Source organism: Maylandia zebra, linkage group LG17 (assembly GCF_041146795.1).
Source record: "Maylandia zebra isolate NMK-2024a linkage group LG17, Mzebra_GT3a, whole genome shotgun sequence".
Classification (NCBI taxonomy): Eukaryota; Metazoa; Chordata; class Actinopteri; order Cichliformes; family Cichlidae; genus Maylandia; species Maylandia zebra.
Window position 1 is genome coordinate 37199897 of NC_135183.1, and position 27592 is coordinate 37227488.

General features: G+C 39.1%; 1 protein-coding gene across 2 annotated transcripts; it reads left to right on the top strand.

Annotated features, from left to right (window-relative positions):
* Nucleotides 1-26967, top strand: LOC101483203 (monocarboxylate transporter 2). Of its 2 annotated transcripts, none has more exons than XM_004553873.5 (5): nucleotides 1-205; nucleotides 11304-11550; nucleotides 19752-19895; nucleotides 20924-21727; nucleotides 22108-26967. In XM_004553873.5, exons 2-5 carry the CDS (start codon nucleotides 11337-11339, stop codon nucleotides 22386-22388), a joined length of 1443 nt encoding a protein of 480 aa, XP_004553930.1. In that variant the 5' UTR covers nucleotides 1-205; nucleotides 11304-11336; the 3' UTR covers nucleotides 22389-26967. The 2 variants fall into 2 exon arrangements, with proteins under 2 accessions (XP_004553930.1, XP_004553931.1); XM_004553874.3 differs by lacking the exon at nucleotides 1-205 and adding an exon at nucleotides 7491-7583.
* The last annotated feature ends 625 nt before the right edge of the window (nucleotides 26968-27592 follow it).

The window sequence follows — 27592 nt, forward strand, 5'->3', positions numbered from 1 at the left end:
GGGCTGCTCGGATCACGATCTAAAACGGAGACGGGGCAGGCAGCGCCGCCCTCTGTGGTGCGCAACAGCTCAACGTCAGGCAGCGGCTCACTCAGGAAATTCAAATAGCGATCTGTCCACAACACAGCCGCACGCATCTTTATGCTCCAAGGTCATCGCAGCCGGCAGCCCGCGGAGGACACGCACGCACAGCCTCCTTCAGAAGGTAAAGTAACATCCAGTGGCCGGTTGTCATTGACTGCAGTGAAGGACGCGCCGACGTTGCCGGTGAGCCCGAGGATTAACCGAGCGATGCAGGGATGCGTGTGCGCTGCGGTGAATGAGCGCTGTAGCCTGTCAAGACAGCGGCTTGCGGCGCTGCAAGTGTCCCAGTCGGATGGGTGACCGCATTTTATGATGCGTTCAGGAGCCTTTGAAGAGAGGAGAGAAGGGAAACCCATCTGCCGCTTTTCTGTCAGTTGTCGCAGGTGGAAGAGCTGAGGTGCACAGTCCTAAAATATATTTGCACAGATTTTTGGGCTGTTTTGAAGCATCCGGTTTAGCAGGCCGTGAGCATTCAGACTGGCTTCATCCGGTCAATATCCGGTCTCAATCAGCAGCATCATATGATTAGGCTGCAGTGCTGAGGAATCACTCTCCGGTTCCTGCGCCTTTCCAGCTATAGGCATTTCTGATCGAGTCGAACTTTGAAAGAGAAAAAAGTATATTATTATCTTAGGATGTCACAAGTATTTATGTCCACGTCAGGTCTGGTTCACTCCTGCTCAGTTGGTGATCTGTATGAATAACTTCACATTCTGCATGTGATGAATACCCTATGTGTATTTAGCTTAAATGGCAAAAAGCTTACACGACCCCAGTTTTAGGTTTGAGTAGAAGTGAAAAAATGAAGTCTGTAGTTTGTAATCTATGATCCTGTCGTGCAAGTTGGCTGTGACAGAGCATCTTAGCAGGTTATCAAATATGTGGTTGTAACAGCGCCCTCCGTGGTGAGATGCTAAAATGCTAAAGCACAGGCAGAGTTGTAAACTGAAGATCATTAAGTTCTAGGTGGCTTACAGTAGCTAGTATAAACCGGATTTATCAAACCACTTGTGGCCATAGGAGCAGAACTGAAATGTTCTGAGTCGAGTTTCAGTGTGTTAAATGTCTCATGAGTACAACTTTTCAGTCACAATTTGTTATTAAAAAGTAACGTCATTTTAATGACATTTTGCTAGCAGATGAAAAGGTCTTTTGCATCCATTATTTATTTGCATTAGATTTACATGGGACTATGCATAAACTTTAAAAAAAAAAAACTTTAAAAAGCTCACAATTTTTGGAAATACTGTTTTTAACTTTCTTGCTGAGAGTCTGATAATAATATTGTTACCCGCACCAAAAAAATGAAACTACCATCAGCAGCTAGTTAGCTTAGTATAGCATATAAACTGGTCAGCAGCTAGCTTGCTTTGTACCAAAGGAAAGAAAAATAAAACATGCTTCAGCTCCTCCAAAGCTCACCAGTTAACATGTCAAATCTGTACATCTGTGTTGTTTTATGAGGAGATGTGTGGGACAGTTTTTTGACCAGGTGCAAGCACGGCTAACCAGCGAAAACTTATAATTGCTATAAAGTAATACGTGTGATATTAGTCATCTGTGCTCCTTTAACTTACTTTACTGATATGTCCGGAATTTTCTTATGATTAGAATTTCCATTTTAGCTTTTTTTTTAATATCCTAAGTTTGTCATATCATGCCCTTCCATCAGAAACGAAGTTAGCATTTTTCTCTATTTAGTCTCCGTCCTATTTTTGTTGCTTTTAATGTTGTCTTGTCTGTAGATTTAACCTAAACAGTCTGCAGTTGACAATGTCCACACTGTTTGTTTCTCCGAAAGCAGTGACCTTTCTGACCATGTGGGCAGAAATCTTAAAATGTGTGTTGTTGTTTGTTTTTAACTAAGTTACTCTTTGGCTAGCATTTATGTCTTTGCCCGAGGAGATTGTTGTTGTAAATGTTATACTTACAGTTGTGGTCAGAAGTTTACATTCACTCTTCATGAGCATGAATGTCATGGTAATTTATTTGAACTTTTTTTCTGGGTGGAATGATTGTACAGCATATATCTTTAATGTCTTTTAAGAAAAACAAGAATCAGGTGAACAAATTTGAATTCATTTTATATTTGTCTCTAATGCACACAGGGCCAGTATTCATAAAGACTCAAATATATAGATTCATTTAAATCAATTAATAATTGAATTGGTTCTAGGGCTAGGTTTCAAAGGCTTATTCAGTTTATCTTTGCGAGCATAAAACGTATTTGTTTGACAGCATTCCAATACTCAAAACAATGGGGAAGTCCAGCTAACTCCACAATTTTCAAACTGACACAAATTAGGAAAGTCTCTTGAGGTTCATAAGTACAAGTTGTTTTTATGTGTCATCACTTTTCCAAAATCTGCATGAAGAGCTAAACCGTCAATCTAAAGTGAGAGGAAATTGGTTAGGAGAACCAGAAACAATCCAGGAATCACCACGGCTCCGGCTTGCCATGAATTGAAAAGTGCTGAAACCCCACCATAACTGTCCACGTAGAAGTGAGTTTTAGATGGACATGGGCCAAGGGTGCTAACCAGCAAAAGAAACCCTTGCTCCAAAATACACAACTTCAAGCTCAATTGAAATTTGCAGCTATACACATAAAAACAAAATGCCTATTATAGCTTTTTTTTTTTTTGGTCACATTAACAAGAGGTACAGTATGTTTGAATGGAGTTAAGGTGAGGCTGTCAAACCTGAGAACACTGTTCCAACTGGGATGATCTGATATCCTCGTGTCGATGTTGTTCCCAAATCATCATAATAAATGTTGTTCCAGGTTCAACATTGCAAGTGACCAATCACATTGTTGTGACGTCCCCCTTTTGTGCCTTTGAAAAATACCGCCTTAAAAAAATCTACTTCACTTGTGACAAGAGAAACCGCTTCTGTCCGCCGATCCAGGAACTTGAATTCTTTGCATTTCAGGATACTTTCCTTTAATAAACGGTAAGCATTATACATATTGTCCTTACAGAGGCGGTTTCTCTTCCCGCAAGTGAAGTAGATTTTTTGAAGGCGTTTGTGTTTTTTTCGAGGTCGCGGATGACGTCAGCAGAAGGTCACTTGCAATGTTGAACTTGGAACAACATTATTTATGATGACGAGGGAACAACACGAACACGAGGATATCAGATCGTCCGTACCAACTGTCAGGCACGGTGGTGGTATCATCATGCTCTGGGCCTGTTTTGCACAGTGGATGGAATAATGAAGAAGGACTACCTTCAAATTATTTAACTTCACTTCACATCAACAGCTGGATGATAGAAACTTGGACACAACTGGGTTTTCTAACAGGACAGGACTGTTTTGGAAACCTGCTAAACCTCTGGATTAGGTTTCATTAGTATGACCTCATGAACACTAAACATGGCGTATACTCCACACTGAGAAAATATGTTACTTACTTACTGTTAATCACTTAACATCCAGAATAGTCAAACTACAGCCAGGCCTTGGGTTTCAGCATTGTTATTTTGTCATGTAAAACCCATGTAAATGCACTCTGACAGCAGCTGCCTCCTCAACAGTGTACTGCAAATCACGAAAACACAACAGTTAAGAATAAGTAAGAGGGTCAAAGATTCCAAGTACGGAGCAAGCCTCCAGACTCCACAGATCAGCTCGATAAAACGTCCACAGGATGTCCCTAAACATGGCCTATCCAGAAGCTTAACCCACAAGACCCAAAGGATCTGGTACCACAGGTCACCCTCAGAAGTTCCATACCTTGATGGATCAGCAGTACAGTTGCAAGGGTTTGAAAAATAGTGATAGTTCACAAATGAAAAAAAGTTAGCTCCCTACATTAAAAAGAGAAAAGAAAGAGCAAAGAGCAGACTCAAACTGATTCTACCTGATTCTTATTTGAAAGATGGAAATCATGCCAGATGTGAACCCACCCATGACACACCATCACAGAACCACTCGGCACTGATCAAAAACTACAAAAACAGTTTCTTTGGACTCTTATGATGGCTAGTTAAGTTTTTTTTGTACCCTATTCGTCAAGTAATAAGGTACAAAAAGTACAAATATTCTGAGCAACAGAATTAGTATCATTACATAACATTAGTATCCTTCCCCCCATACACATTTCTAGACATGACTAACGTTTGCTGTCTGACTATTAAATATAACATGATTACAGTTCTGTGACCTTCATGACATGGTCAGAGGTGTGTAGCGGAGAGCGAGCTCAGGATTGGATGTTTAATGTGGGTGTTGGCAGCCCATATGGAAAAGTGAATAAGCCTCCCAGCATGCTCTTGTGTCCACACATGAAATTTATTTTCTAAATCAAGGCATCCCGGAGTTAGTAAAAGGCCAGAAGCTGAGGAGAAAGGGAACTACAGTGTTAGTGTACTTTATGGGGAGACCCTCTGCCTGATGGCCTTTTTAATCAGAAAGCAGATTTTAAAGGAATTATTTCTTTGTGAAAGAATATGGGCGAGTATGTTTGCCTGACTGCTGAAGTGAGATTAGATTGTTGTTGTGATGATAAGAAGATGGCATGTGTGCTTTAGTCAACATTTAGAGAGGTGTTTATTGGGTTAATAATGAACTTCTATTTTAACAATGGGTGTACTGTTACTTGGAGGTTACCTTAGAGCTAATCTTCCATTGCCATAACTTCAAGTCCCAGCATGAGGCTTTGGCGGAGTCAGGAGGAGGCGGGGGGCATGCTGGCAAGCTGAGTGTAGAGGTCAAGTTTCCTTTTGTACTTACAGGATATGTTCACCTGAATAGCTTTTAAGTGAAGCTTTTGAGTATTTCTTCTGTTCAAGGTCTTCACAAATACAGACAAATCCTACGCTTTAATTTATCTCCTCCAGGTAAAACCGGTGTCCTCTTGCTCCGTAACTCTGATTTAGTTAACCTTCTGTTGTCCTTCATTACAATTCAAGTCTTACAAGGCTCCACAAAAGCCCATTAAAAAACATTAGTAATTGACCACTGCTCAACCTTCCACTATCAGTAAAAGTGGAAAAAGTACTTCAACATATAAGAATTCAAAGAAAACTTTTAATTAGATGTGAACATGAAAATGTGGAATTGTTGCTCTTCTGAAGGATGTCTTTGCTGTTCTTTTCATCCTCCTTTAATGGCCCCTGAAGGCTACCTTTAAAAGGTGTCTGCAATATCTCTCTCAGGAAACTATAATTAACCTCCATCTAAAAATAATAACTGGATGTTGAAGTTGTGTTGGCAGAGTTTGAGAATCATGATTCCCTTAAGGAGATATTAAAGTTTAAACCTGTGGTAATCAGTGTTTTTGTAATAACAATAAATCAAGTTCTCAATGTGTTTTGTACAAGGAGTTGTTGCACTTACTGTTTTAGAGTCTTTAAGCTTTTCTAATGTGATTTTTTTATGGCCTCTAGCTTTACTGCAGAGCCGATATAGGATATTTAAGCCTGATACAGATATCAATATTAGGTAATCTGATATATGAGACAATATTATTTATTTTTGAGATACATCAAATAAACAGTTTTCACTTCAATTTGTTATGTTTAGTTATTTGTTTACTCATTTTAGCTCTGCACCATTCTGCCCGGATCATCTGGTTGTTGTGTTTTTGGTGTGGATGACAAAGTTTTCAATGTCAACACACGTGACGTGGCTGGAGGATGTTTCTCTCGTCTCGTCTGCTTCTTCATCATTCAGTTATCGGGTGTTATAAATTCAGATACTAATAGATTGGCAGAATGCTAATGTCAGATTTGGATCTACACATGATCATATGTAGTCATTGATTTGCTGCTACTACCGTTAGCAGGAAATGCAGTAGGTCTGGTGTGCCAACTCAAAGAGGGCAAAGTTCATTTATTCCTCTTTACTGACATGAAATCCAACACTGAGTCTCAGCTTTGTCCTTGTTGTGAATGAAACCTGACATTCTTCTTCATGTCTTGGCTTCCTACCAAGGCACTAAGTGATGTCTTTCTAGGACACACACATACACATTCACACAAAAACACAAACACACAGATGTGAGCAGACCTGTTTGCACGGAGAACATTTCTTGTCATAATGCACAGTTACTGTAACCTTAACCTGTCACGACTAACCAAACTCTAACCTTACCCTACAAACAAAGACTTGTAGCTCAAACAGCACACACATTCTGTCCAGTATGTAACCCAGCTTTTGCCAGTTCTATGATTTGATTATAGAAACTCTATTTTGGTTTCTGCTCCCCTTGCCGTGTCCTTGCTGCCCCCTCCACTGAGCTCTGTTGTCCGGATAAGACTCATCAAGGTGAAGTCAGGTGGTCAATTCAAGTGCACTGAGATCACACAGGCCCAAAAAAACTCAGTCTGTTCAGCTTGAGCGACTCTGTGCATGGCTCCACACTTGTTGAGAAATGCGGTTTCACAGTCGCTCTGTAGAACACTTTCTAACATGGTGACTTGTGATGGATTCTTTGGGGGATTTATTATAATGCTTGAAAAATGCGGTTAATCCAAATCAGTGCCAGTTGGCCAATCCTTCCTCTTGGGTCAGAGTGAGATATCTTTAAAAATACTTGGCAGATATTACTGGAAAATAATGAATTCAGCTCATTTTGACTTGTCTTCTATTGCCGTCTTCCAATCAAGATTTCTGTTTACGTTGGTTTCTGCCAAAACACAAAGTAAGCTTCATGTATCCTTTGTGTTATTATTAGATAGCTGTTTCATGTCACTGAGCTAATGCTAGGTAGATAACATAGCAGTCATATATATATAAAAAGCAAAAGAAGAAAAGTGCTAATATGTTTCCTAATCATGTTTCCTGAACTCAGTGGAAAACATTGCTAGGCCAAGGAAACATGCTAAAAAAACATATAATAAGAAGACATAAGAACTTCAGGAAAGATTGTGATTGAATCTTAATTCACTGACATTGGACCACTAAATAATATGACTGTGGATCTTTCTGACATGGTTCTGCTAGAAAATGGACAATGGGCTTTTCATAGGTTTGGGCTAAATGATCGATGACCCAGTGAATGTATACGCAGATGGAGGACAGAAGCTGCTCTGTGTCTAACATGCTGCTTTGGAAAGACTTCACAGCTACAGTCATATTTTATGACCACTGTAAACGAGCCCTTATTTATTATGTGAAACATACAAATACTCACCATGGCAATCAGCCCATCAGTGCTGGTACTTAGTCAAACTAGCATACTGGTCTGTAACTGCTGACCTCTGTGGAAGACAAATCTGAAAAAAATTCCAGACAGGAGTCAATAAAGTTTTATTAGCACCTTGACAATGAATTATGTTTGGTTGGTGAGTTGGAATGTTTTATTCTAAAAGTGGTCTTTCAAGTGGGTGTGGTTGTACAGTCCTGTTGTTGTCACCTGACTTGTTCCTTGGCACTGTTTTATAACCCACCAGCTTTGACCCAAGCAGCAGTCAGGGCTGTAGTAGCTGCTCTCATGATCACTGGTGTGAAGGGCACAGGGGAGACGGCACATGACACTGATCTGGAAGGAAGTAAGTGTTGACTTTGTAACGACCGAACAGTGACTTTACTTTGTTTGACTTCTTGTGTACTTATATGGTTGATCATAAACCAGATCCATCAAGCTTGTGCGGACAATTCCCTTTTTTTACCTACTAGATCTTTTATGACCAATCTGTTTGGAGCTTCATATTAACAGCCATCAATTTATAAGCTGCTTATGGGTTCTGAGGATCCTTCGTGCACTGTTGTCACGTTCAATCAATCAAAACTAGTATTTCCACCAATTGCCGCTCTGGACAGTCTGTAATCTGATTAGCACGGATTAGACCTACTATATGAAACTCCGGGAAGAAAGACTAATCTTTAACTTTGATTAAAGGGGCAATACAAGATATATATATAGAGGACAGTTTTTAGCACAAGTGATGTTTTGCTTAAATCATTCACTTATTTAAAACACAGTTCCACAACTATTGAATTCCAAAATAAAAGCAAATTTAATCATTCCCCTTTGGCTTTTAATTATTATTATCTGAACTATACAGGATTTTTAAGACCAGTACCAATACGATATCAGTTTGGATATCCAATATATCTGCCAATATGGTAAAGGAAAAACAGACAAAAGGAAGGAAAAACACAATATTCCTTTTGCTTGCTAGCCAGGTAGAGTCATTCATCCATCAACACAGTGCCTGTTTTTTATCACTTGAACACAGTGATGCACATTGAAACTAGTCAGTGCCTGTGTGGCTCATTTAGTCACAAAAGTCCATACAACATTGTTAGTATAGTTTACTTGTTATATGAGTTGAAAATCTACTTGGAGGAACTGTTCTAGTTGGCTAAAAGCGAAATGCATCTACTACACAAAATCTCTACAGACTTGCTACAGCCGCACGTCTCAGGGCCCCTGAAGTTTCTTATTTACTGGTGCGTTCCAGTTGAAGTGGAAAGTTAGAAATCCATAGACATCCAAGTCGAAATTCCCAAATGAAACACCGCTCCGATTCAGATTTCTTTCTGTGAACTTTTTAAGCACAGAACAGCAGGTATTGTGCTGTCATGCTAATAATGCACGAATGGCTCTACATTGCTAAGAAACAGAACAAATCCTGTTTGAACTTGCTTTTCCAACTTTGCTACTGTAGTTCGTTCGTTTTAAAGCCTTAAAAGTGTTCATTGTGATGTCACTCTCTGGCCTCCTGCCAAGAAATAATCTTGTCTTTTATTTCCTGCTTCCTGACTTTCTTTAGCTTTTCAAAATTATTGACAGTAGCAAATGTACGAGTCTCCACAACAATGCAGTCTGCTCATACCTGAGCTGGAACAAGGAAGCAGAGTGACATCATTTATTTACACTGGTCTTTACGAGTCATTGATGCACTCGGACAGGAGAACCATATGTTTCCTGGTTAAATCCTTTGATGTTCTTAAATGAAACTTGCTCTGGTAAGATGTCGACTCAGGGCCGGTACGTTTGGATCAGCCAGCTGAATATTTTCATGTAAAAGTTAAAAACAATGATGTTGTATTTCACTTAAAGTTGTGGTTTGAATTTTCCAGTGGTTGCCTGTTGTGTTGTAGAGGAAACTGTCAGAGCTGATGGTCGAGTCGCTTGATCAGATACAAAGCTGGATAGTGAGGTTTCGTATGATGTTTATGTTTAGTCAATTTTCTGCTTGATCAGTCAACTGGCACGGGGAAGATGTTATCATTAAGCGCACAGACAGGTGAAACTTGATATGCACTGTGCCGGTCTGAGTTTTAATCGTGACCATTGTTTTTTTTCTAAATAAATAATAAAACACTGACAATTATTTAGATGTCTGAGAAATAGCGGGTGACGGCTACCCCAGCAGCAATCTCTTCCCCTAAACAATGAATCAAATGCAGAATGCAAAAAACTGCAGTTCCTTTAATGGCCACTGGAGTCTGACTCCAAAAAGAACTCCATCCCCATAAATGCCCAACTTCAGCCACAGTCTACAACAAGAAACATTTTAGCCCTCGGTCAGAGAGGCCTAGAAACTGTCGCTAGGTAAAAATGTGGATTTCTTGGTGTGCAGCTGCTGGAGGTTGCTGGCAGATACCTGTACTGAATGGAAACTCTCTGCCTTATGCAGCATGCTTCAAAACTAGTAAACCTTACCTTGAAGCATGCTGTCCATTTTTGGTTTTGCAGCTTCACTACCACTGGACTGTAGAGGGCCATGGGTGCCAAAATGAATTAGCTAAATACATAATTAAATAATGGATTAAATTACAAATAAAAGTAGAAAATAATTAATAAAATATTAATTAATTAAATTTAAAACATTTAATAATTATGTATTTATTTTAATTGTAATTCATTATTGACACATTTAATTAATTAATTCCTTCCAGTTTGAAAGAATTATAGACACGTTTTATGGTCTATTCATGACAAGTAGCTGGTAAGTATTAGCAGTACGCAACCAAAGTGCAGCACCACATAGCTCTTTGCAACCAGTTACACCTGCCAGCAACTTCCAGCAACCGCTCACCACATGTAGGAATGCAGCTTCCTCCCTAGAGACTGGTGGTTGCCAAAGGGACGCCGACCATACTCTCGGCTTGTATGACTGAGACCTGAGGTCTTTATAGCTAATTTCCCCCTTACTAACAACTTCATGGTGGATTTAAACGCTTGGATTGTCTTTAAGCTTACAATGACTGTTCTGACTGGCAGGTATTCTAGCAACCAGCTATTGCTGATACCTGTCTGCTAGGAACAGGTCATCATTAAGCGATCAACAGGGAACCAGTTTGACTTTTAAACCTTAAAATGGGTCTCGCTCTCCAATGAAAACATAATAACACAAAGCTGAAGTGAAATCAGCGGTGCCAATTATTTCAGACTCGTACCCGGTAATCCGAGTCTGGCTGTGTTAATCTCAATAATTACTCACTTGTGATTCTGCACCGCTGACATGAGCAAACATGTTGACTCTTCGACAGGTTGCTCATTTCTGTGACGCCACACTAGCTGCCATCATCTCAGTGGGTGCCTCAAATTAATTATACAGCTGTAAATTATACAGCCTCACCTCTGACTGATGACAGAGGTGAGGCTAATGAGCTTACACAGAGCTAAAAACATAGCAGCTGGCCTTTTTGGTTTATCACGTGTCCGTCAATATAAGTGCATCTTTCTTTACTTGACTTGTAGCATCAGTACAGCGATGTGTGGCAGTAGATAGTTTCCATACTTGTTTTTTTTTTTTCCCTTACGTATAATTAGGTCAGGTTTACTCTGTATACACACCACGTGATTTTAAACTGCCACCACACTTCTGTAAGTCAAGCTCTACCCTTGTTTCATTAATGCCTGTGGGAAGGAGGTGTGCTCACGGTGAGCAGTGGGCGGGGGAGATCTGGCCCCTCAGGTATAATGAGTGCATGCCCTCTGGAATCTCGTGATCCTGTGTTTGCCCACACCCTATAAAGGATAAGGGCCTCTGGCATGTCCTCCTTGCTCTTGTGTCACATTACTGTTTGCAGCTGCGCATCTGAAAAACAGAGAGAACAAACATTTGAACCTCCTTTGTCATCCCACAGGTGTCTGTATACTGTCAATATGAGCTACAGCTTGTGATTTATCTACAGGATATACTACCCCTAATGATCGATGACATTTTCCTAGAAACAGAACTTCTCGGGTCATTTTTTCCGTAACCTTAAAGTTCTCTGTGAGTTTTGATATCCTCCTTTCTTTCTTTTTCCAGCGTTCAGCAAATCTGCATTGAGTTGGGCCAGTGATGCCAACCCCAGCCACAAGTCCTGTTGTGCCCCCACCAGATGGTGGGTGGGGGTGGGCTGTGGTACTTGGATCTTTCATCTCCATAGGATTCTCATACGCTTTCCCGAAAGCCATCACAGTCTTCTTCAAAGAAATCCAGAACATTTTCGGCGCCTCCTACAGTCAGATCGCATGGATCTCCTCCATCATGCTCGCCGTCATGTATGCTGCAGGTAAATAACTGGTTAAAACAAAGGAAAAGCTAAATGAAATTTTTCTAACATAGTTAAACCTGTTCATGTTTCGAAAGCCTCTAATAATAATTTGGTATTCTAGAGTGGGGTTGTCATGGGTTGTTGCTACAGCAACTACACGACGTAAAACATAGATCATTTAATTATTGCATAAAAGTATTATGGAAAAGTTACAAATGAATTTTGTATAAGGCGTCATATTAGTTATGCTAAAGAAGACATAAAAACAGACCTCCCACTATGAAACTGATTGAACCGGTCTCTGTCTGCATTTTCAAAATTTAACCCAGAGAACGTTTAATTAAATCATTGTTAAAGTAGAAAAGAACAGGCTTGTTCTCCATATGTCCATAATCTGCTTTATCGTGGCTGCCTGCAATAACTATTTCTCTTGGATCTAACTAAAGTCCACTTGCTGCTCCGTTAACAATAACTGATGGCTAACACAGCTATGGGTTAATTGCTAATTGTTAAACAGCGAACGTCAACATGTCTGCCAGCCAGATTAAAATTTATGATAACTGTTTAATACTTTACTGCTGTTGAAACGAGAGCTTTACTGACTTCTGAAGTTCTTTCTAAAGTGTTGTTCAGTGTAAACTAGCAGCTGTTAGCTAGCAGCCTTGCTTTGGGTTGTTGTGTGTGAGCTGACGGAGGCAAAGATGCTATTGTTGGTATTGATACAGTTGCAAATTAGTATTTTTATTCAGTAATAATTTGTTATTAATTAATATCTGAGTACTTGTGTTTTTGTCAATGCTACAACCTAATAATGCTAAATAACTTGAATCTAGATAGTTGGAGTTAGCAGATGCACCATCTGAAATCTGAAAAGCACGATATGAGGAAAGGCACATAGGATGGGACATGGTTTATTCAATAGTTTCTCTCATCATTGTCACACTGTTTCTACCTGTAAACACAATATGCAGTGACAGAATTGAAATGGAACTAGTTTGTGTCATTGGATCATGACCTGGATTTGAATCCACACGAGATGCTAGCAAAGCATCACATGCACAGCCTGCAGATAACCAGAGAAATTGAAGCCGAACAACAGCAACAACAACAAATTGTAATTCCTTGTGAGTCAGAATCACTTACAGCCTGGAAATTGGGAAAAAATTATCTATTGGTTGTTGATTGGATTTTGAAATAAATTGATCTGTCTTCTGACATGGAAAGAGGCGAATTTTCATTTCACTGAGGCAGAATTTTTATTTCCGCGTACTAGAATTTCTAATAGTTTTCAGCCTCTAATCAAATTCAGAGCACGATTCAGACAAATCCTTTATCTTCTCAAAATGCTGCCACATTGCTGCAGCTGGCCCCTCATTTTGTTTTGAAAAAAGGAACCTTTGAAGGGTTGAAATTTGTTTTCAGCAGGTCGCCCTCTCCACCATATTGCTCTGATCACCTGCTGTATTTCCCCACTTTGGCTTCAAGCCTGCAGTTTCCCGGCTCGGTAGTGCCATCTGTCCACGCTGTAATCCTCCTGTCACTCTGTCGTGTGCTGTTGTCATCGTCAGACCCGCAAAGCTCATTTCCTATGTTGTGTTCAATTGAAAACAAATTTTCATTCAGTAATTATAAGGTAAAGTCTTCTGCTCAAAATTAAGTATTGTGGTCTCATAAAGTAATTTGGGATTGTGAGTAATTCTGATTATGAGTAAACACCTTATGGACAGGTGGCGTTCATCAGGCTGAAACAAGCCAATGGTTGCTGTTCTGGTAATGACACAACCTCTCTAGTGTTCCTAGCGAAACATATTTATCAAACAGTAAAAAACTTAAGTGGTTATTGCTGATTGTCTTGGCTTTTTAACCGATCGCTAACTGCTGCTTTAGCTTAGCAGTGTCTATATGCCGCTATCACGTGGTTACGGCATCAATACATGCGCTTACTGAGCGAGCCGCTCTTGTTTCTCATTCGTTCACATTGATCGCAGCCATTCAGCTATTCATTAAACACCTGCTCTCTTGTTCTGACTCTCACGCTGATGATTCAATCAGAGTTTAACACCTTTCTAATTCCCCACTGCTGCTTTCGTGTGTGTATTGGTGTTTGCATGGCCCTGTCATTACTGTGGAGCTGCCTGGTAATGAGCCGACAGCCCCAGACACCCACAAGTAATAATCTAATTGATCCAAATGACTGAAATGACCTTTTACTTATTACCTCTACCCTGAGCTACCCTGTGTCTCTTCAACCTGCTAAGCTTTTTGATGAACAAAATACTGAAAATGATGGTTTTGGCTCAGTGGATTATAGTTTATAAGCCAGTTAGGTCACATTTGTAAAGTCCCACACGACATGAGATGTGTGTGGAAGGTTGCTGGTTTGATCCCTGGCTCCTCCAGTCAAGGGCGAGATACTAACCCCAAGTTGTTCTGCGATGCATCAATCGGCCTATGAATGCTGGTGAATGATACATAGAAAGCAGTTATAGACAATGAGGCAAGTTGGGCTATTATTACATTCACAGAGAGTTGGGGAATGGCTGCAATCACAGAGATATAGGATGGTGACAGATGGACCCTTAGGCCATCTGTCACCTCGATTCAGAGATGGTCTTTCCCTTTAAACGTAAATGGCCTCCTTGACTCCGCCCTCAAACCAGCGTTCCTCCCTGTCCAGGATGTGTCCACTGGCCTGTAGGTGTAAATAGACTGTTTAGTCCTTAGCTCTTCTGTGTTGTGCCATCTGCTTGTTTGGTTTCCTCGATGTGTAAGACCTGCTGGCACTTAACATTGTACACTACATTACTCTGTTTGTGCCACATAAGGGATCACTACAGGTTTTCACTTAGGCAGGAATTATCTTTCTTCTCTCCTGGATCAGCTGGAGCTTTCTTTAGGTGCCTTCCCAGCTTTGACAAATGTCCAGCTGAGATAATCACATTTACTCAGGGACTTCTTGATGTGATGTTCTTCTGCTTCCCTGGCCGCTGTGTCTGTGGGGATGGTGTTCGCTCTGTGTTGTAGCGTCCTGATGGCACCCAGTTTATCATCCACATCATGTCAACCTTAGCATGCTAAGCTATCCTTCTGTCAGAGGAGGTTAGCATTAGGCTTATACTTCAGTTTCACAGAACCCCGCTCCATATCGCCACTTTGGCTACTTTTTGATATTTGTATTGATCTCTTTTGTTGTTATTTTATAGGAAAAATCAAAAATAATAACTAAAATAATAAATAATAAATAATAAGCTAATCTTTCGCTGCGGGTCTATAGCCCTGAGCATTCAGTTATGGAACCAGACATTTTGAGTGGCAGTACAACTGTGTAGCTACATTTCAGTTTCAGTTTTTGCATGACAGAGCTTGCTCTACAGAAGCTCTACAGATATTGCTACTAAAAATTTGCGTAGTCATTTGCTTGCCCTGATGTGCATATCACCTGGCTGACAACATGTTTTCCAGAACAAAAGAACTATCGATGCTATTCTTTTGTTTCTCTGTAAGAGAAGGTGTGGTTAAAAGCTGGCCACTGGCCAGAGGAGCCAATGGCGCGATATGGCAGCCTCGCTTCTGTCAGTCTGCCCCAGGGCAGCTGTGGCTACAACTGTAGCTTGCCTCCAGTAGTGTGTGAGAGTGAATGAATAGTGGTATTGTAAAGCGCTTTGGGTGCCTTGAAAAGCGTTAAAAGCTGTAAACCCAACATGGGAAATCTTTTGTGACGGCCTTTGGCATACTTCAGCCCTAGAGTGCAATCCTGCCTCGTATTACATCAGGCAGCAGTGAAGCAACCGCCAATGATCCACTCAGCACAGCGAGTGTCGCACTGTGATGATGTGTTTAATCTGCATGCTGTGTGTTTATGTTGGATTAGTGTCGCTAATCCACAGTGAGAGAGAGAGAGCGCTGACCTTGGCTGTGGAAACGCTGCACACTGTATCACTCTCACGGTTAGTCTTAAAGACAGGATACAAAGGCTGGTTTCTCATAAGGAATACAGCCAAATATTTTGTTTTTAATGTTTTACCTGGTCATTTTAGAAAAATATTAACAATAATATTGCTTATGATGATGAGTAAATATACTTTTATACATTCATTTACTCTTATTTCTCAGTGGAAAAAGTCAATGGGAACCTTGTTTCTTGAACTTGAGATGTCATTTCCACCTCATTAACACCTTAAGGTTGCTGTATTTGCTGCATGTCAAAGTGATTGAGCAGTCCTTTTTACCACACTGCACAGTAGCTGAAAAGAGAACTGTTGCCAGTGACGTGCATGAATTATCATTAGAAATGTGGATATTGTGAGGAAACATGTAAGTGTTGTCGTCTCTTTAAAAATGAGAACTTATGTAACTTATTCAGAAGCACCTCTGTGGTGAAAACTTTACCCGCCCTGACTGATCATGCCAGTGAATTTCAAGTACCTTTAAAAATCTGCATTTATTTTTTTTCCGGCTTAAAGCCACCGTGTTAGCATCATCCAGGATGTTGCTGCTTACTGCTCTACAAGTGTAAACTTTACATCAAAGCCTCTTGTGAGCCCGAAAATTTGGATAAACTTTTATCACATAAATAAACTGGGTTTCGGGCTGGTTCACTCTCCGTTATTTCCCTTAAAACATCCGTGTAATGGGTCGGCGGTGAGTCACTTCAAAAAACCGCAGAACAGCTTTTAAAAGTTGTTTGCCTCCATTTCTGTCAACTCTTTATCCTGTTTGAAGTGTGATGGATAGCCGGCATCTATCGTGAGCTGAACCAGCCTCTTCGCTTGCAGCTCACATTAAAGTCTCGTGGAAAAAAAAAAAAAAAAACCTGTTAGACGCGTCTCTATATGTGTCATTCCCTTTTGGGATCTAGGTGCTTATATTTAGTTTGGGTCTTTGTCCACTGTGTAATGAAGTCCACGCTGTGTCTGGCCAGGAGATGATAAGCCCTTTTGCAAGAGAGGTAATGTGCAGGCTCAGGGGCTTCCTCATCTTGGCCGATTCGGGTCCCGCCAAGCCCCCGAGAATACCGATCACTGCTGCGGATGCAAATGAGGGGAACTTTCCTCAAGGTCGAAAAAAGATTCATGCAGAGCAAATTAAGTGAGATGACTCCTCGCCCAGTGTGGCTTTTTAAATTGCATTGGGCCTGGCAGAAATATGATACACCTTCTGCCTGGTAATGAGAGCATTATTCAAAAAAAGAAGAAGAAGAAGAAGAAAAAACATCTTTCATTACTTTTCTCTTTCTGTTCGATTTACACCTCCTGCACTTAAAATTCAGCAAAAAGGTTAGGAGACGGGGTGAGTTAAAAGATGCTTAGATTTCTCAAACAATTCTTATTGCTGCCTCATTATAAGCAGGGTGCTTTGTACAGAGAAAGCAATCAAATGTTCTCACACATCTCAAGTGGAACAAAATGTAAACAATAGAACATAAAGTGCCACAGCAGCAATATAATCTGAGTTGTTGAGTCAACCATTTTTAGCTAAAATCAGTGAAACGAGCAGCAAAGCAGAAAAATGTGAATGAAAATTCATTCCAGGCCCAACAGAGAATAACAAACAGTAAGTCATTAAGTTAGAGGAGATTTTCCCATCACTGTTATTAGAACGGAAATGGACTTTCTCTGCGTTTTTTTTTTTTTTTTAATGCAGGAAGAACTAGATTTTAATGACAGCAAGAAGCACTGCAATAGCTTTGAAGTGCACTTAAAGCAAGTGCAAGATGCAGGCTTTTGTTATATGAATCCCATTTCAACATTCTTGACATCATTTTGTATATAATTGTTATTTGTTTATGTGGATGTAGTACATTTGTAGCATTCATTTCATTGTTTAGTAAAATTATTAGTAATGTTGTTACATATTGTTGGTTACAAGCTGTTACTGTAAAGTACATAACACCTAACCCCAACCAATCACAGCAGATGGCCCCGCCCCTCCCTGAGCCTGGTTCTGCTGGAGGTTTCTTCCTGTTAAAAGGGAGTTTCTCGATCCCACTGTCGCCAAAGTGTTCGCTCATAGGGGGTCATGTGATTGTTGGGTTTTTCTCTGTATGTATTACCTTACAATATAAAGCGCCTTGAGGCGACTGTTGTTGTGATTTGGCGCTATATAAATTGAACTGAGTTGAATTAGATAATAATCATAAACAGTGTCATTTCCTATATGTTGCTAATACGAACAAAAAGGCAGAATTTATTTTAAGCATAGTTTTTAAGATAAAAGATATAAACGTTTGACCTTATTTGACCTTGACCTTGAAATGTCATATGATTTTAAATCATATTTCGGTACTTTTTACATGTTGACAATACACACCACCTGCACCAATCATAGTTTATAAGTTACAAGGCTTTTTGTAAATTTTCCACCAATAAATCATTGAGTTTATTTTGAAAACCTTGGTGGATGCAAGCCAAATTTGGATGGATTGTGACCCCACTCTACTCCCCTTCAAAGTTTTATCTGAATTCATTCAAAGATTTTCAAGCTATTGTGTTTAGAGACAGAGTGACATGCACACCAAAAACACAACCTCCTTGGCGGAGATAATACAGTAAATACCTGTGGTTATCATCCTTACTAATATTTTAAAATATTTTCATTTTAACCCTGAATAATTTGATGATTTTTTTGTGTTGTTGACCCAACTCCAGTTTCTATTAGCTTAATAGAGCGATAGCTTCAATTTCCATCTTTCAACTTGTCTTACTTTCTGACTCTATACACTACAGCTATAGCTTCATGTTTAACTCTTATGAGTTTTGCTTCCATTAGCACCAGGCATCTATTTCCATTATGGTAACTAGTAGCATACAATGAAAACTTTGTACTAACAGTTAGGACCCTGATTAAGCTGGCAAAGCGGTGAGATAGCAGTTAGCAGCTAGAGAGCCAGATATTTTCCTTCATGAGTTGCTGAACCAAGGCTGAGGGTTAATATTGGATTCAAATTTACTAGTCTACTAGTCTTATTAGATCATTATATGTCAGTAATGTGATTACATGGTGTCCTGTTGACCACAATTGTCCAAATATACTACAGCTTTAAAAATTAAAGCCTGACTGATGTGGAATTTTTGAGACTAATGATGATAATGGTGATAAAAAGAAAAAAATGATTCTTGTTCTTTCTGACACATGAAATGTAATTCGATTTCCCTAACATTTGTTATGTGTAGTTAAGCATTTGCTTGTTTACACTCTTCCCAACTCTGCTGGGATCAACTGCTTGTTACATTTGTAGCAATCTAAACAGTGCTTGAATGCTTGAAGGGTGTTTCTCCAGTCTCGACTTTTCAAAATTTCTTTGCCCACAATTTTGTTCTACATGTACAACAACAACAAAAAAAAACCTATTCTATTCAATTCTCTTCCATTATAACGTTGGCTGATAATATCGATGTGTGAATAAATCAGGCAGGCTCCACTGAAAGTCTTGCTCAGTGCTGGATTTCACATTGGAAGTGCATCCTGGCTGATGAATTCAGTGCTGAGATTCATGGATTTCATAATGAAGGTGCATTCGGAGATTTATTACAAGTCATACATACCTACAGCTCATAGCATAGTAAAACTATGGAAGTGCCTTTGTGAGATCTAATCAGTCTTTTCCTATTAACATTTGTTTAATAATATTCACACAGACCTCTGTTTTTTCTTTTCATTAAGTCATTTAGATAACATGGTTACATTAGGGATTTCTTATAACCTAATTAACCTAATTTAAGACTTTGGCTGTGAGCTTTCAGTGTCATTACATGCTGAAGTTGCATAATTAGTGACCTCACATGCTCGCAGTAGGCGACTCTTTTGTATCCCTTACAAATCTGGATTCAGTGAGTAAACTGAATGTTTTCTTAAGGCTGTTTGTTTGCACAGCCTCTAAATGTGCAGCCGGGAGAATAAAACATTAGTTAATGTATTTCGACACAATGCATTTTTTTACATAACTTAAACTTGTCAAATGGAATTTAAAAAGTAATTTTACATGCAAGTCTATTCTGTTTAATCACACTGTCACTTTACTTAAATTAATTTGACACACGATGGTGGGAGTGCCTCGTTTAAAAATTGAAACAACCTAGTTTCTGCTATTAATAGCTGCTGGGTTCTGGGTGGTGTTCGGCGCTAACAAGATTAAGTCATTATGCGCTCACTTTCAGTGATCCTGACAGCTGTAAACATGCAAACATGTGGTTTGATTTTCTGTCTTCTATATTTTGCAGGTCCCATCAGCAGCATACTGGTGAACACATATGGCTGCAGGCCCATCGTCATGATGGGGGGCTGCCTCTGTGCCCTGGGCATGATCTCAGCTTCCTTCTGCACTAACGTGTTGCAGCTTTACATCTGTATGGGAGTTGTTACTGGTAAGTCCATCTGAATCCGTTTAAATCCATTTTGGGTTAATTTGATTATTCATTGGAATCTGGTTAGAAAAGAAAATAGTTTGCTGTATATATTTAAGTCATTTTCTTTTATTTAAAATTTTGTAAGATTAATCATTTCCATATTTGGACGTGGCACTTGTTTCATGTTTTCCAGAAATCAGCTACAGTACAGTACAACAGTATCAATACAGAGCATTAAAATGTCACAAATTTACCATCTAATGATCAATATTCACATGTGGGGAACAAACCATTTAGTGTCCTGTTGTACTGTTAAACTATTTAATAGCTTTTTAAATCATTCGCTCGCAATGCATTGCATTAGGAAGGGTTTTTTTCTTACCTCTTTATGAATAAAACTCAAGTGCAACTGAAGAAAACACCATCAAATAGAAAACTGTTGCAAAAGCATGAAAAAAACATACAAAAACAACAGAAATACTAAAAACAGCAACAACAAAAAAAACCCAGCTGCACTTTCCTTATGTTTTGTGATTTGTTTTTGTTTTTTACTTCCACTGTGTTTTATTCATTTTCCATTCTGTTTTTTTTTTTTTTTAAATATATCCAGTGTTTTATTCAAATTGTTGTGCTATTGCAGCATTTTTCTATTTGCTGGTATTTTCTCTGTGCAGGCAGTGTGCACACTGCTAATGCTGTTCCACAGCAGGGATAATGATGACCTTTTTCATTTCGTGCATTAGCCTGCTAATATCAAGCCTCCTAATAAGCACAAATTATAGTTGTGGCTGACAGGAATGTCCTTAGTTTTATAGATTCAAGCCAAACTGCTGCTGTAGCATAGCTATAAGCACCAAAGCAACATCAACAAAAATCCTTTTTTGCTTAAAGCTATTCTTATAAGTCTTTTTTTTTTCAAACTTTATTTTAATTTTAGTTCTTATTTAGGTAAACAAAAAAATAAAAGTAGTATTCTGTAGTATTGATTATTGTAACTGCAGTTAAAGCACAGTTGTTTCAAGTTCAATGCCTTTCTTTCAATATAGGACTGGGGCTGGCCTTTAACCTGCAGCCAGCGTTGACTATGATAGGGAAATACTTCTTTAAGAAGCGTCCGATTGCTAATGGGCTGGCAATGGCAGGCAGTCCAGTCTTCCTCAGCACCCTGGCTCCTCTCAACCAGTATCTCTACAATCAGTTTGGCTGGAGAGGAAGCTTCCTCATCTTGGGTGGCCTGCTGCTGAATTGCTGTGTGGCAGGTTCGCTCATGAGGCCTTTAGGACCTCCACCTGGCAAGGTCAAGAAGGATGAAGAGTTGGCCGCCATTGCTACCACGAGCAAGGAGAAGCGCAGTTTTTTGCAAATAGTTAACAAGTATCTGGACTTATCTCTGTTCAAGCATCGTGGCTTTCTCATTTACCTGTCGGGCAATGTCATCATGTTCGTAGGCTTCTTCGCACCTATTGTTTTCCTTGCTGCCTATGCAAAGGACATGGGTGTAGATGAGTACTCTGCTGCCTTCCTGCTCTCAATCCTGGCTTTTGTGGACATGGGTGCCAGGCCTTCCATGGGGCTACTGGCCAACTCACGCTGGGTCAGACCCAAGATCCAGTACTTCTTCAGCTTTGCTGTACTGTACAATGGAGTATGCCATATCCTCTGTCCACTGGTTGAAAGTTACACTGGTTTGGTGGTGTATGCAATATTCTTTGGCTTTGCCTTTGGAATGGTCAGCTCAGTGCTGTTTGAGACCTTGATGGACCTGGTTGGAGCTCAGAGGTTCTCCAGTGCTGTGGGACTGACCACCATTGTGGAGTGCTGCCCAGTTCTCATTGGGCCACCATTAGCAGGTACAGTCTTTCTGTTTTTGAGCATATTTCATTCATTTACCTGTTTCCATTCAATTTAATGCTGTCAAGAACAACGAATGATAGCATCTATTTGCAGTCAATAGATCCTGGACTACTGCAGCTAGTTGAAAATGATACCAGTCCTGAAAAACACTTTAGTATTTTGCCCTCCACAAGTTAACCAGCTGATTGGTGGAATCCCAGAAATGGAAAATAAATGATTTGGCAACACAACTTTAAGGAAAACACTGACCGAACCCACAATTCAAAATTAAGTGACATTAGCTGAAACATGTTTTCGGTATAGTGTACCTCAGTTTTACATGTGATACTCTAAAATATATATTATTTATATCTTAATATTTTCTGTTGTCTTGCAGGGAAACTGGTCGATGTCACAAAAAATTACAAGTATATGTATTTTTGCTGTGGAGCTATTGTGATTCTGGCCAGTATTTGGCTCTTCATCGGAAACTTCATTAACTACAGACTCTTAGATCGTGAGCGCAGGCGTGCAGAGATGTACAAACGGACTGAGACAGAAGATCCGGACCAAACTCTGGATCAAAAGGAGGCTGATGGCGAAGCCCAGGCCACTGAAGAACTGGTCGACGAAAGTCAGAAAGACGAGCAACCTATGCAGCGGGAAACCAACATCTAGATTGTACTACTCTGCAAACACCTCACTGTCACCACTGCTGCAATCTTGCCACACCCTCCACTATGATCAGACTGAGCTCCGAGCTAAGAGGTGCCTCCCGGTGTTCCGCCAGGCTCTATCTGGGGTCCTCTACTTCTCTAAAGCCAAAGCAACAGCAGTGTTGTAGGAGAGGCTGTGAGGGATAAATTCTCTTTGACAAAAAGTAAAGTGTAACATACTGTTTGCATGTGAAGAGGCTAAAAGTCAAAATGTTTGTGGTAGTACTAACTGTATTTTCTTTTTTCCAACATTGAGCTTGTATCGGAAATACTATAAACTGCGGCGTGTGGAGAAACACTCACATGACACAGTGGCTGTTTGAGTCAGTACAAGGGAATATTGTTTCTGTCCTATAAAACTAGGACAAGTGGGAGCAATTGTAGCAGCAAATTAAAAAAAATTGGCAGATAATTTTGAAACCTTCATCAAAGATTTATCTGCTGCCGTTTATTAAAATAATAATAGTACTGACTCTGTTTTAAATAGATTTTCTGTGTGACCCAACAGAAAATATCTTTCCATTCTTCCTGCTGCGTCTTCTGACCTGAATGCATCATAATTCCAACAGCACCAGCAACCACATGTTTAAAATAAATAAGCCTCCTTAACAACATAACTGGTAAATAAGATAGGGGTTTTTTGGCATTCAAAGACATTTCCGTCACTTAAACCAGTCTCCGTTACTTGTGATGTCTTGACCACAGACTGCTGATAAAAGATGGACATAACTTCTGATTCATAAACGCAAAGCCAGTATGGAAGTGCCTTAAATATGCATTTTTTTTAATGGCCACTGGGGGGTGCAAACAGTAGTCCAGTTTAATGAAGGTCAATACAGATCACTAGATCTTATTAAAATGACATAAATTTTCATTAATTATTGTGCATATAAAACTTAAGAGTATCCTTTTGGGCATGCTTTGTGATTGACACATTGTTACATTGCAGGACTTCCTTTTTGTGGGAACCAATCCTTTCAAAGCTCAAAGGTAGCGATGGAAAAAATGCTTAGCTCAAGGCTTCGCATTGGGACTTCTTTAACTGATGCTTAATGACATGGTGGTTAAATCCATCTTTTATATACAGTCTGTTCTTGAAGTTGAACTAATTTCAACCTCTGGCTTCAGCCAACAAGCAATTTCATTGCATTTTTTTCAGCATCTGGGTTGTTTGAGGTTCTACACCCATATTGGACAAGCTAAATGGAGGGTGCTAAATTGCTAGTGCAAATAGCTTACCAGAAAAGGCAGATGAAGGAATCACCTTTGGCCATAGTAATGAATACACCCATTCTACAAGTATCAACATTTAAATGCAAAGTTGTGAAGAATGGGACTGTACCTAATTGCACTGTGCTTTATATGGCAACTGGGTGCCCTAAAATTCCAACTTCCATAAATAAGGTACAGATGTGTTCACAGCTGGCGCCTGTGTATTATGCTGTCCATCTGAGAACTCTAACTTTATGCAGTAAAACCTGCCAAAAAGTCCAAGCTCTGATCGGGTCATAAAATGCTACGTTAAATGTCTTGGGTCCCATATTCTTATACTCACATATACCGTGTGCCGCACTAAAAGTGAAATGGCCACACTTCATTCCAGACTTCATTATGAAATTGCTGCAATTCAGTGAATTTAATTATGGTTGAATGTAATTTCCTCTGTGGGCCTTAAGAAGGTATTAATGACTAAAAACCATCGATTACGAGTGGTTTTCTACATATGAAGCCCATAAGCAATATGCTCACATTGTAACACAGCTATACAGGGAAACATATTTATAGTGACCATTGCCTCTCCATACTGTGATACATTGCCTTAAATCTAGTGCAATCAGTGCAGGGGAGACAGTGAAAACTTGATGAATCTTGATAAATCTTTGTGTTAAACGTGGTCCACCTCTTTGGTTTGATTAACTTCCCAACTCATGAGAAATCAATGTAACGTGTGTATACTACGTGATAAAGCTTTAAGTAATTGTATTCTATATGCTGTAGTCATTAACAAACTAATTCACTAACAACCCGCGCACCAGTATGTTAACAAAATGAAGGAACACGTCACTAATTAAGAAAAGCTAATTGTGTCCAAGTGTGTCGTGTTCACTCAGATATTTTGGTTGTTATAAATGTCAGTGTTGTTCAGTATGATATCCATTACATGTGTATTTTTGTAAACGTCACCCTGCTGTGCTGCTGATCAGTTTTTGTCTGAAAACCTGGAGCTAAAAATGACCAAATGATATCCTGCCACAGATAAGAAAGCCAAACACATTTGCAAGTAATCATGAACATACACACTGGTCCCTTTATAAATGGTGGGATGTGTATTCAGAACTCTGAAATCCTGATATCAAGCTGTGTATCAGTGGTTCAACCATATCTTGTCTTTATCTAAGACTCATGATAATAGTGCTGTGATATCCTCTGTAGGTGGGTTTGAATCGGCTGCTGTTTTGCTTGTCTGTGTGAACTCTGGTATGAGTATTGACCACTGCTGTGTTCTTTGTTTGTTTTGTTTCTTGCAAGTAAGATTGTTCAGTTTCTTTGAGCTCTTTTTTGTCCTGGACTTAGTCTCACATATATTTTCCTTTAAGAATCACTTAATCTGAATCTCCTGTTATGGCCGCTTGTCTCCAGAAATGCACTTTAGTTCATCAGCATTTCATTCCCGTATCACACAGTATTTTTATATACTGTCATGTCTGTACCCTCCTACATTTAAAGTCTGTGAATGTTACTTTATTCAGCCTGCACTTAATTAGTGGAAAGAGGTTCACTATGAATGCTGCAAAATCACTTCTATCAAATAGCACTGCCCCCTGCTGGTTTCAAGCCACATGAAAGGTCAAGAAAGCCAGGTTGTTGTTTGTTACATTTACCTATTTATAATATCAAAAACAATTAATTTTTCATGGGATAAATGCATGAGCATTTTTCTTTTCTAAACTATATTTTCTTGATATTTATAGGTTGAATTATACACAAATAACAAAGCAAAATCTTGTCATGTGAAAATAAGGGGAATATAAATTAATTTCAGTTTCAGTTTCATTCCTATTTTTTCCAATGCCCAATTTTCCCGGTAATTAAAATGATGCAGTATGGATAATGTTATTTATGCAAAAAAAAAAAAAAATCATATACCATTAAATTTAATGTGTGATAAGGTAAATAACATGCTTGGAATGTTCTTATATTTACATATTGACATCCAAAACAAGCATTTTGTGTATTTTTTTAAATTACGTTTATTATCAATTATAAGGTGCAGCATCTCAAAGATTGTGTTTATTTTCTTTTTATGTGTGTATATTTAGAAAGAAGACATTTATTTTGAAGTTTGCTTAAAACCAATTTTAGCAGAGCGATGACATTTAAGCGAATAATAATGACTCCTCCCCCTGTGGCATTATTTTTTTAAACACAGTTAACTATTAAGCAGCTTAATTTATTATCCTGGTGTGTGGAGGAGGTGTCACTTCGCTGTAAGATATATGCAGATGCTAACGTTGTTGGACACTGGACAGCACTTTGCAGCTAACACCCTTAGCTTGTTGAAATGACAGCAGATTGGAGCTTTTCATTCATATACTAAATAATATAAAACAAATCGTGAACTGTTAACTATAATGATCTGTTTTTCTTTGAATAATGTGTATTACATTTCAATAAAATTATTTTCTTTTTGTATGAGAATTTGGGGAATTAGAGGTTTATTCTCAGTTAAATTTGTCTTTTTGTGCATTTCAAATTACCTTTAAAAAACACAAGCAAACAAAATTCCAGCTTGCAGGTGGAATCTTCCCACACGTGTATCACACTGCTTTATGTTGATGTGGATATCAGTATGTGTTGCTGCTGATTGTATAGAAGGTCATTTGCTTCTGGGAGGAGGAGGAAATGTAAGCTAACTGTGCCTTATTGTTTTAAACTGACAGATATAAACATGGACAATAGTGCAACTTCTCCCCTTGCTTATGTTGTGTGTATGTTTACACATCACTGCAGTCCTTCTTTTTACTCTAAACGATCAACTTGTGTAAAGGAAAGGAAAAAGAAATTCACTCCATATTTAAACCACATATGAACAAATACGCTGATGATGTGAGAATGTGTATGCACTGAATCTGGAAAAGTATTTTTTGTCATTTGTCTGACAGAACTCACTATGTATTGTGTTTATGGAGCTTTGTACACATAGTCACACATCCAGATATTTCTGTGTATGTACACATGTACGTTTTTTTGTGCGTGTGGTGTGTTTGGACCTTCATACTGTAGTTTGTCTCAGCAGTAATCTCAGTGTCTTTCATCCTTCGAGTACCAGATGTAATATGCGCTTTCAATCAGGGCAACTATCCTGTACAACATGATCCTTTTTCAGATTGCGTCACTTATTTCCACTACCTCTGCAACTGTCATGTCAGAGTGGGGAACAGAACCACACGGGTATAGAAAATTAAATTATGTTTTTGTAACTAATATAAAGATATCACAAATCACATTAGCTAAATAAACTATGTATGTATTCAAATGAACGATTGTCCCTGACTTTGTTTATGATTTTACGTTTTGACTGATAGCTAATGAAAGTTAAACCAAGCCACAGACTGGATATAAAGATGGACATAATGTAGCCTCCACCTGTGAGGTTTTTAGCAGTATTTTACCTGCACTCTCTCTAATGGCCAACAGGAGGCGACTCCTCTATTGTCAGAAAGAAGGCTAGTTGATCTAGAACATAGTTACCTTTCCACGTGACTTAAATTAGCTCTTCTGTAAGCAAATGCAAAGACATCATTTTATCACAAAGCTATAGATCTGTAGATATATGAAGTCTGGCAAGTGCCGAGTGATGTTAAAGGGAGTGAATGCTGACGCCAGCCGAGCAGCTGAATTCAACAGGTGACAAAAGCAGGAATGAGCAGTCATGTAGCTATAATGCTACATGTAGCATTATAGCTACATGTAGCATTATAGACTCCATTTCTGTCTGATTCTGTTGATACAAGAGTTGCTTTTCCTCCTTCTTTGGAATGTTTTTCACCAACTTTTATGTTTACTTTGTTACACTTAAGGATTGTGTGTGGCCTGATTAGGGTAGGAATTATCAGTGATTGGGACTGTAACTATATTATACTGTTAATTTTTGAATTATGCGAT

Excerpts from the sequence above, each read along its gene's own strand:
- LOC101483203 (XM_004553873.5), top strand. The coding sequence starts at position 11,337 with ATGCCAACCCCAGCCACAAGTCCTGTTGTGCCCCCACCAGATGGTGGG. Across the intron at positions 19,896-20,923 it reads CTGTATGGGAGTTGTTACTG|GACTGGGGCTGGCCTTTAAC; the intron begins GTAAGTCCATCT and ends CTTTCAATATAG. Across the intron at positions 21,728-22,107 it reads CATTGGGCCACCATTAGCAG|GGAAACTGGTCGATGTCACA; the intron begins GTACAGTCTTTC and ends GTTGTCTTGCAG.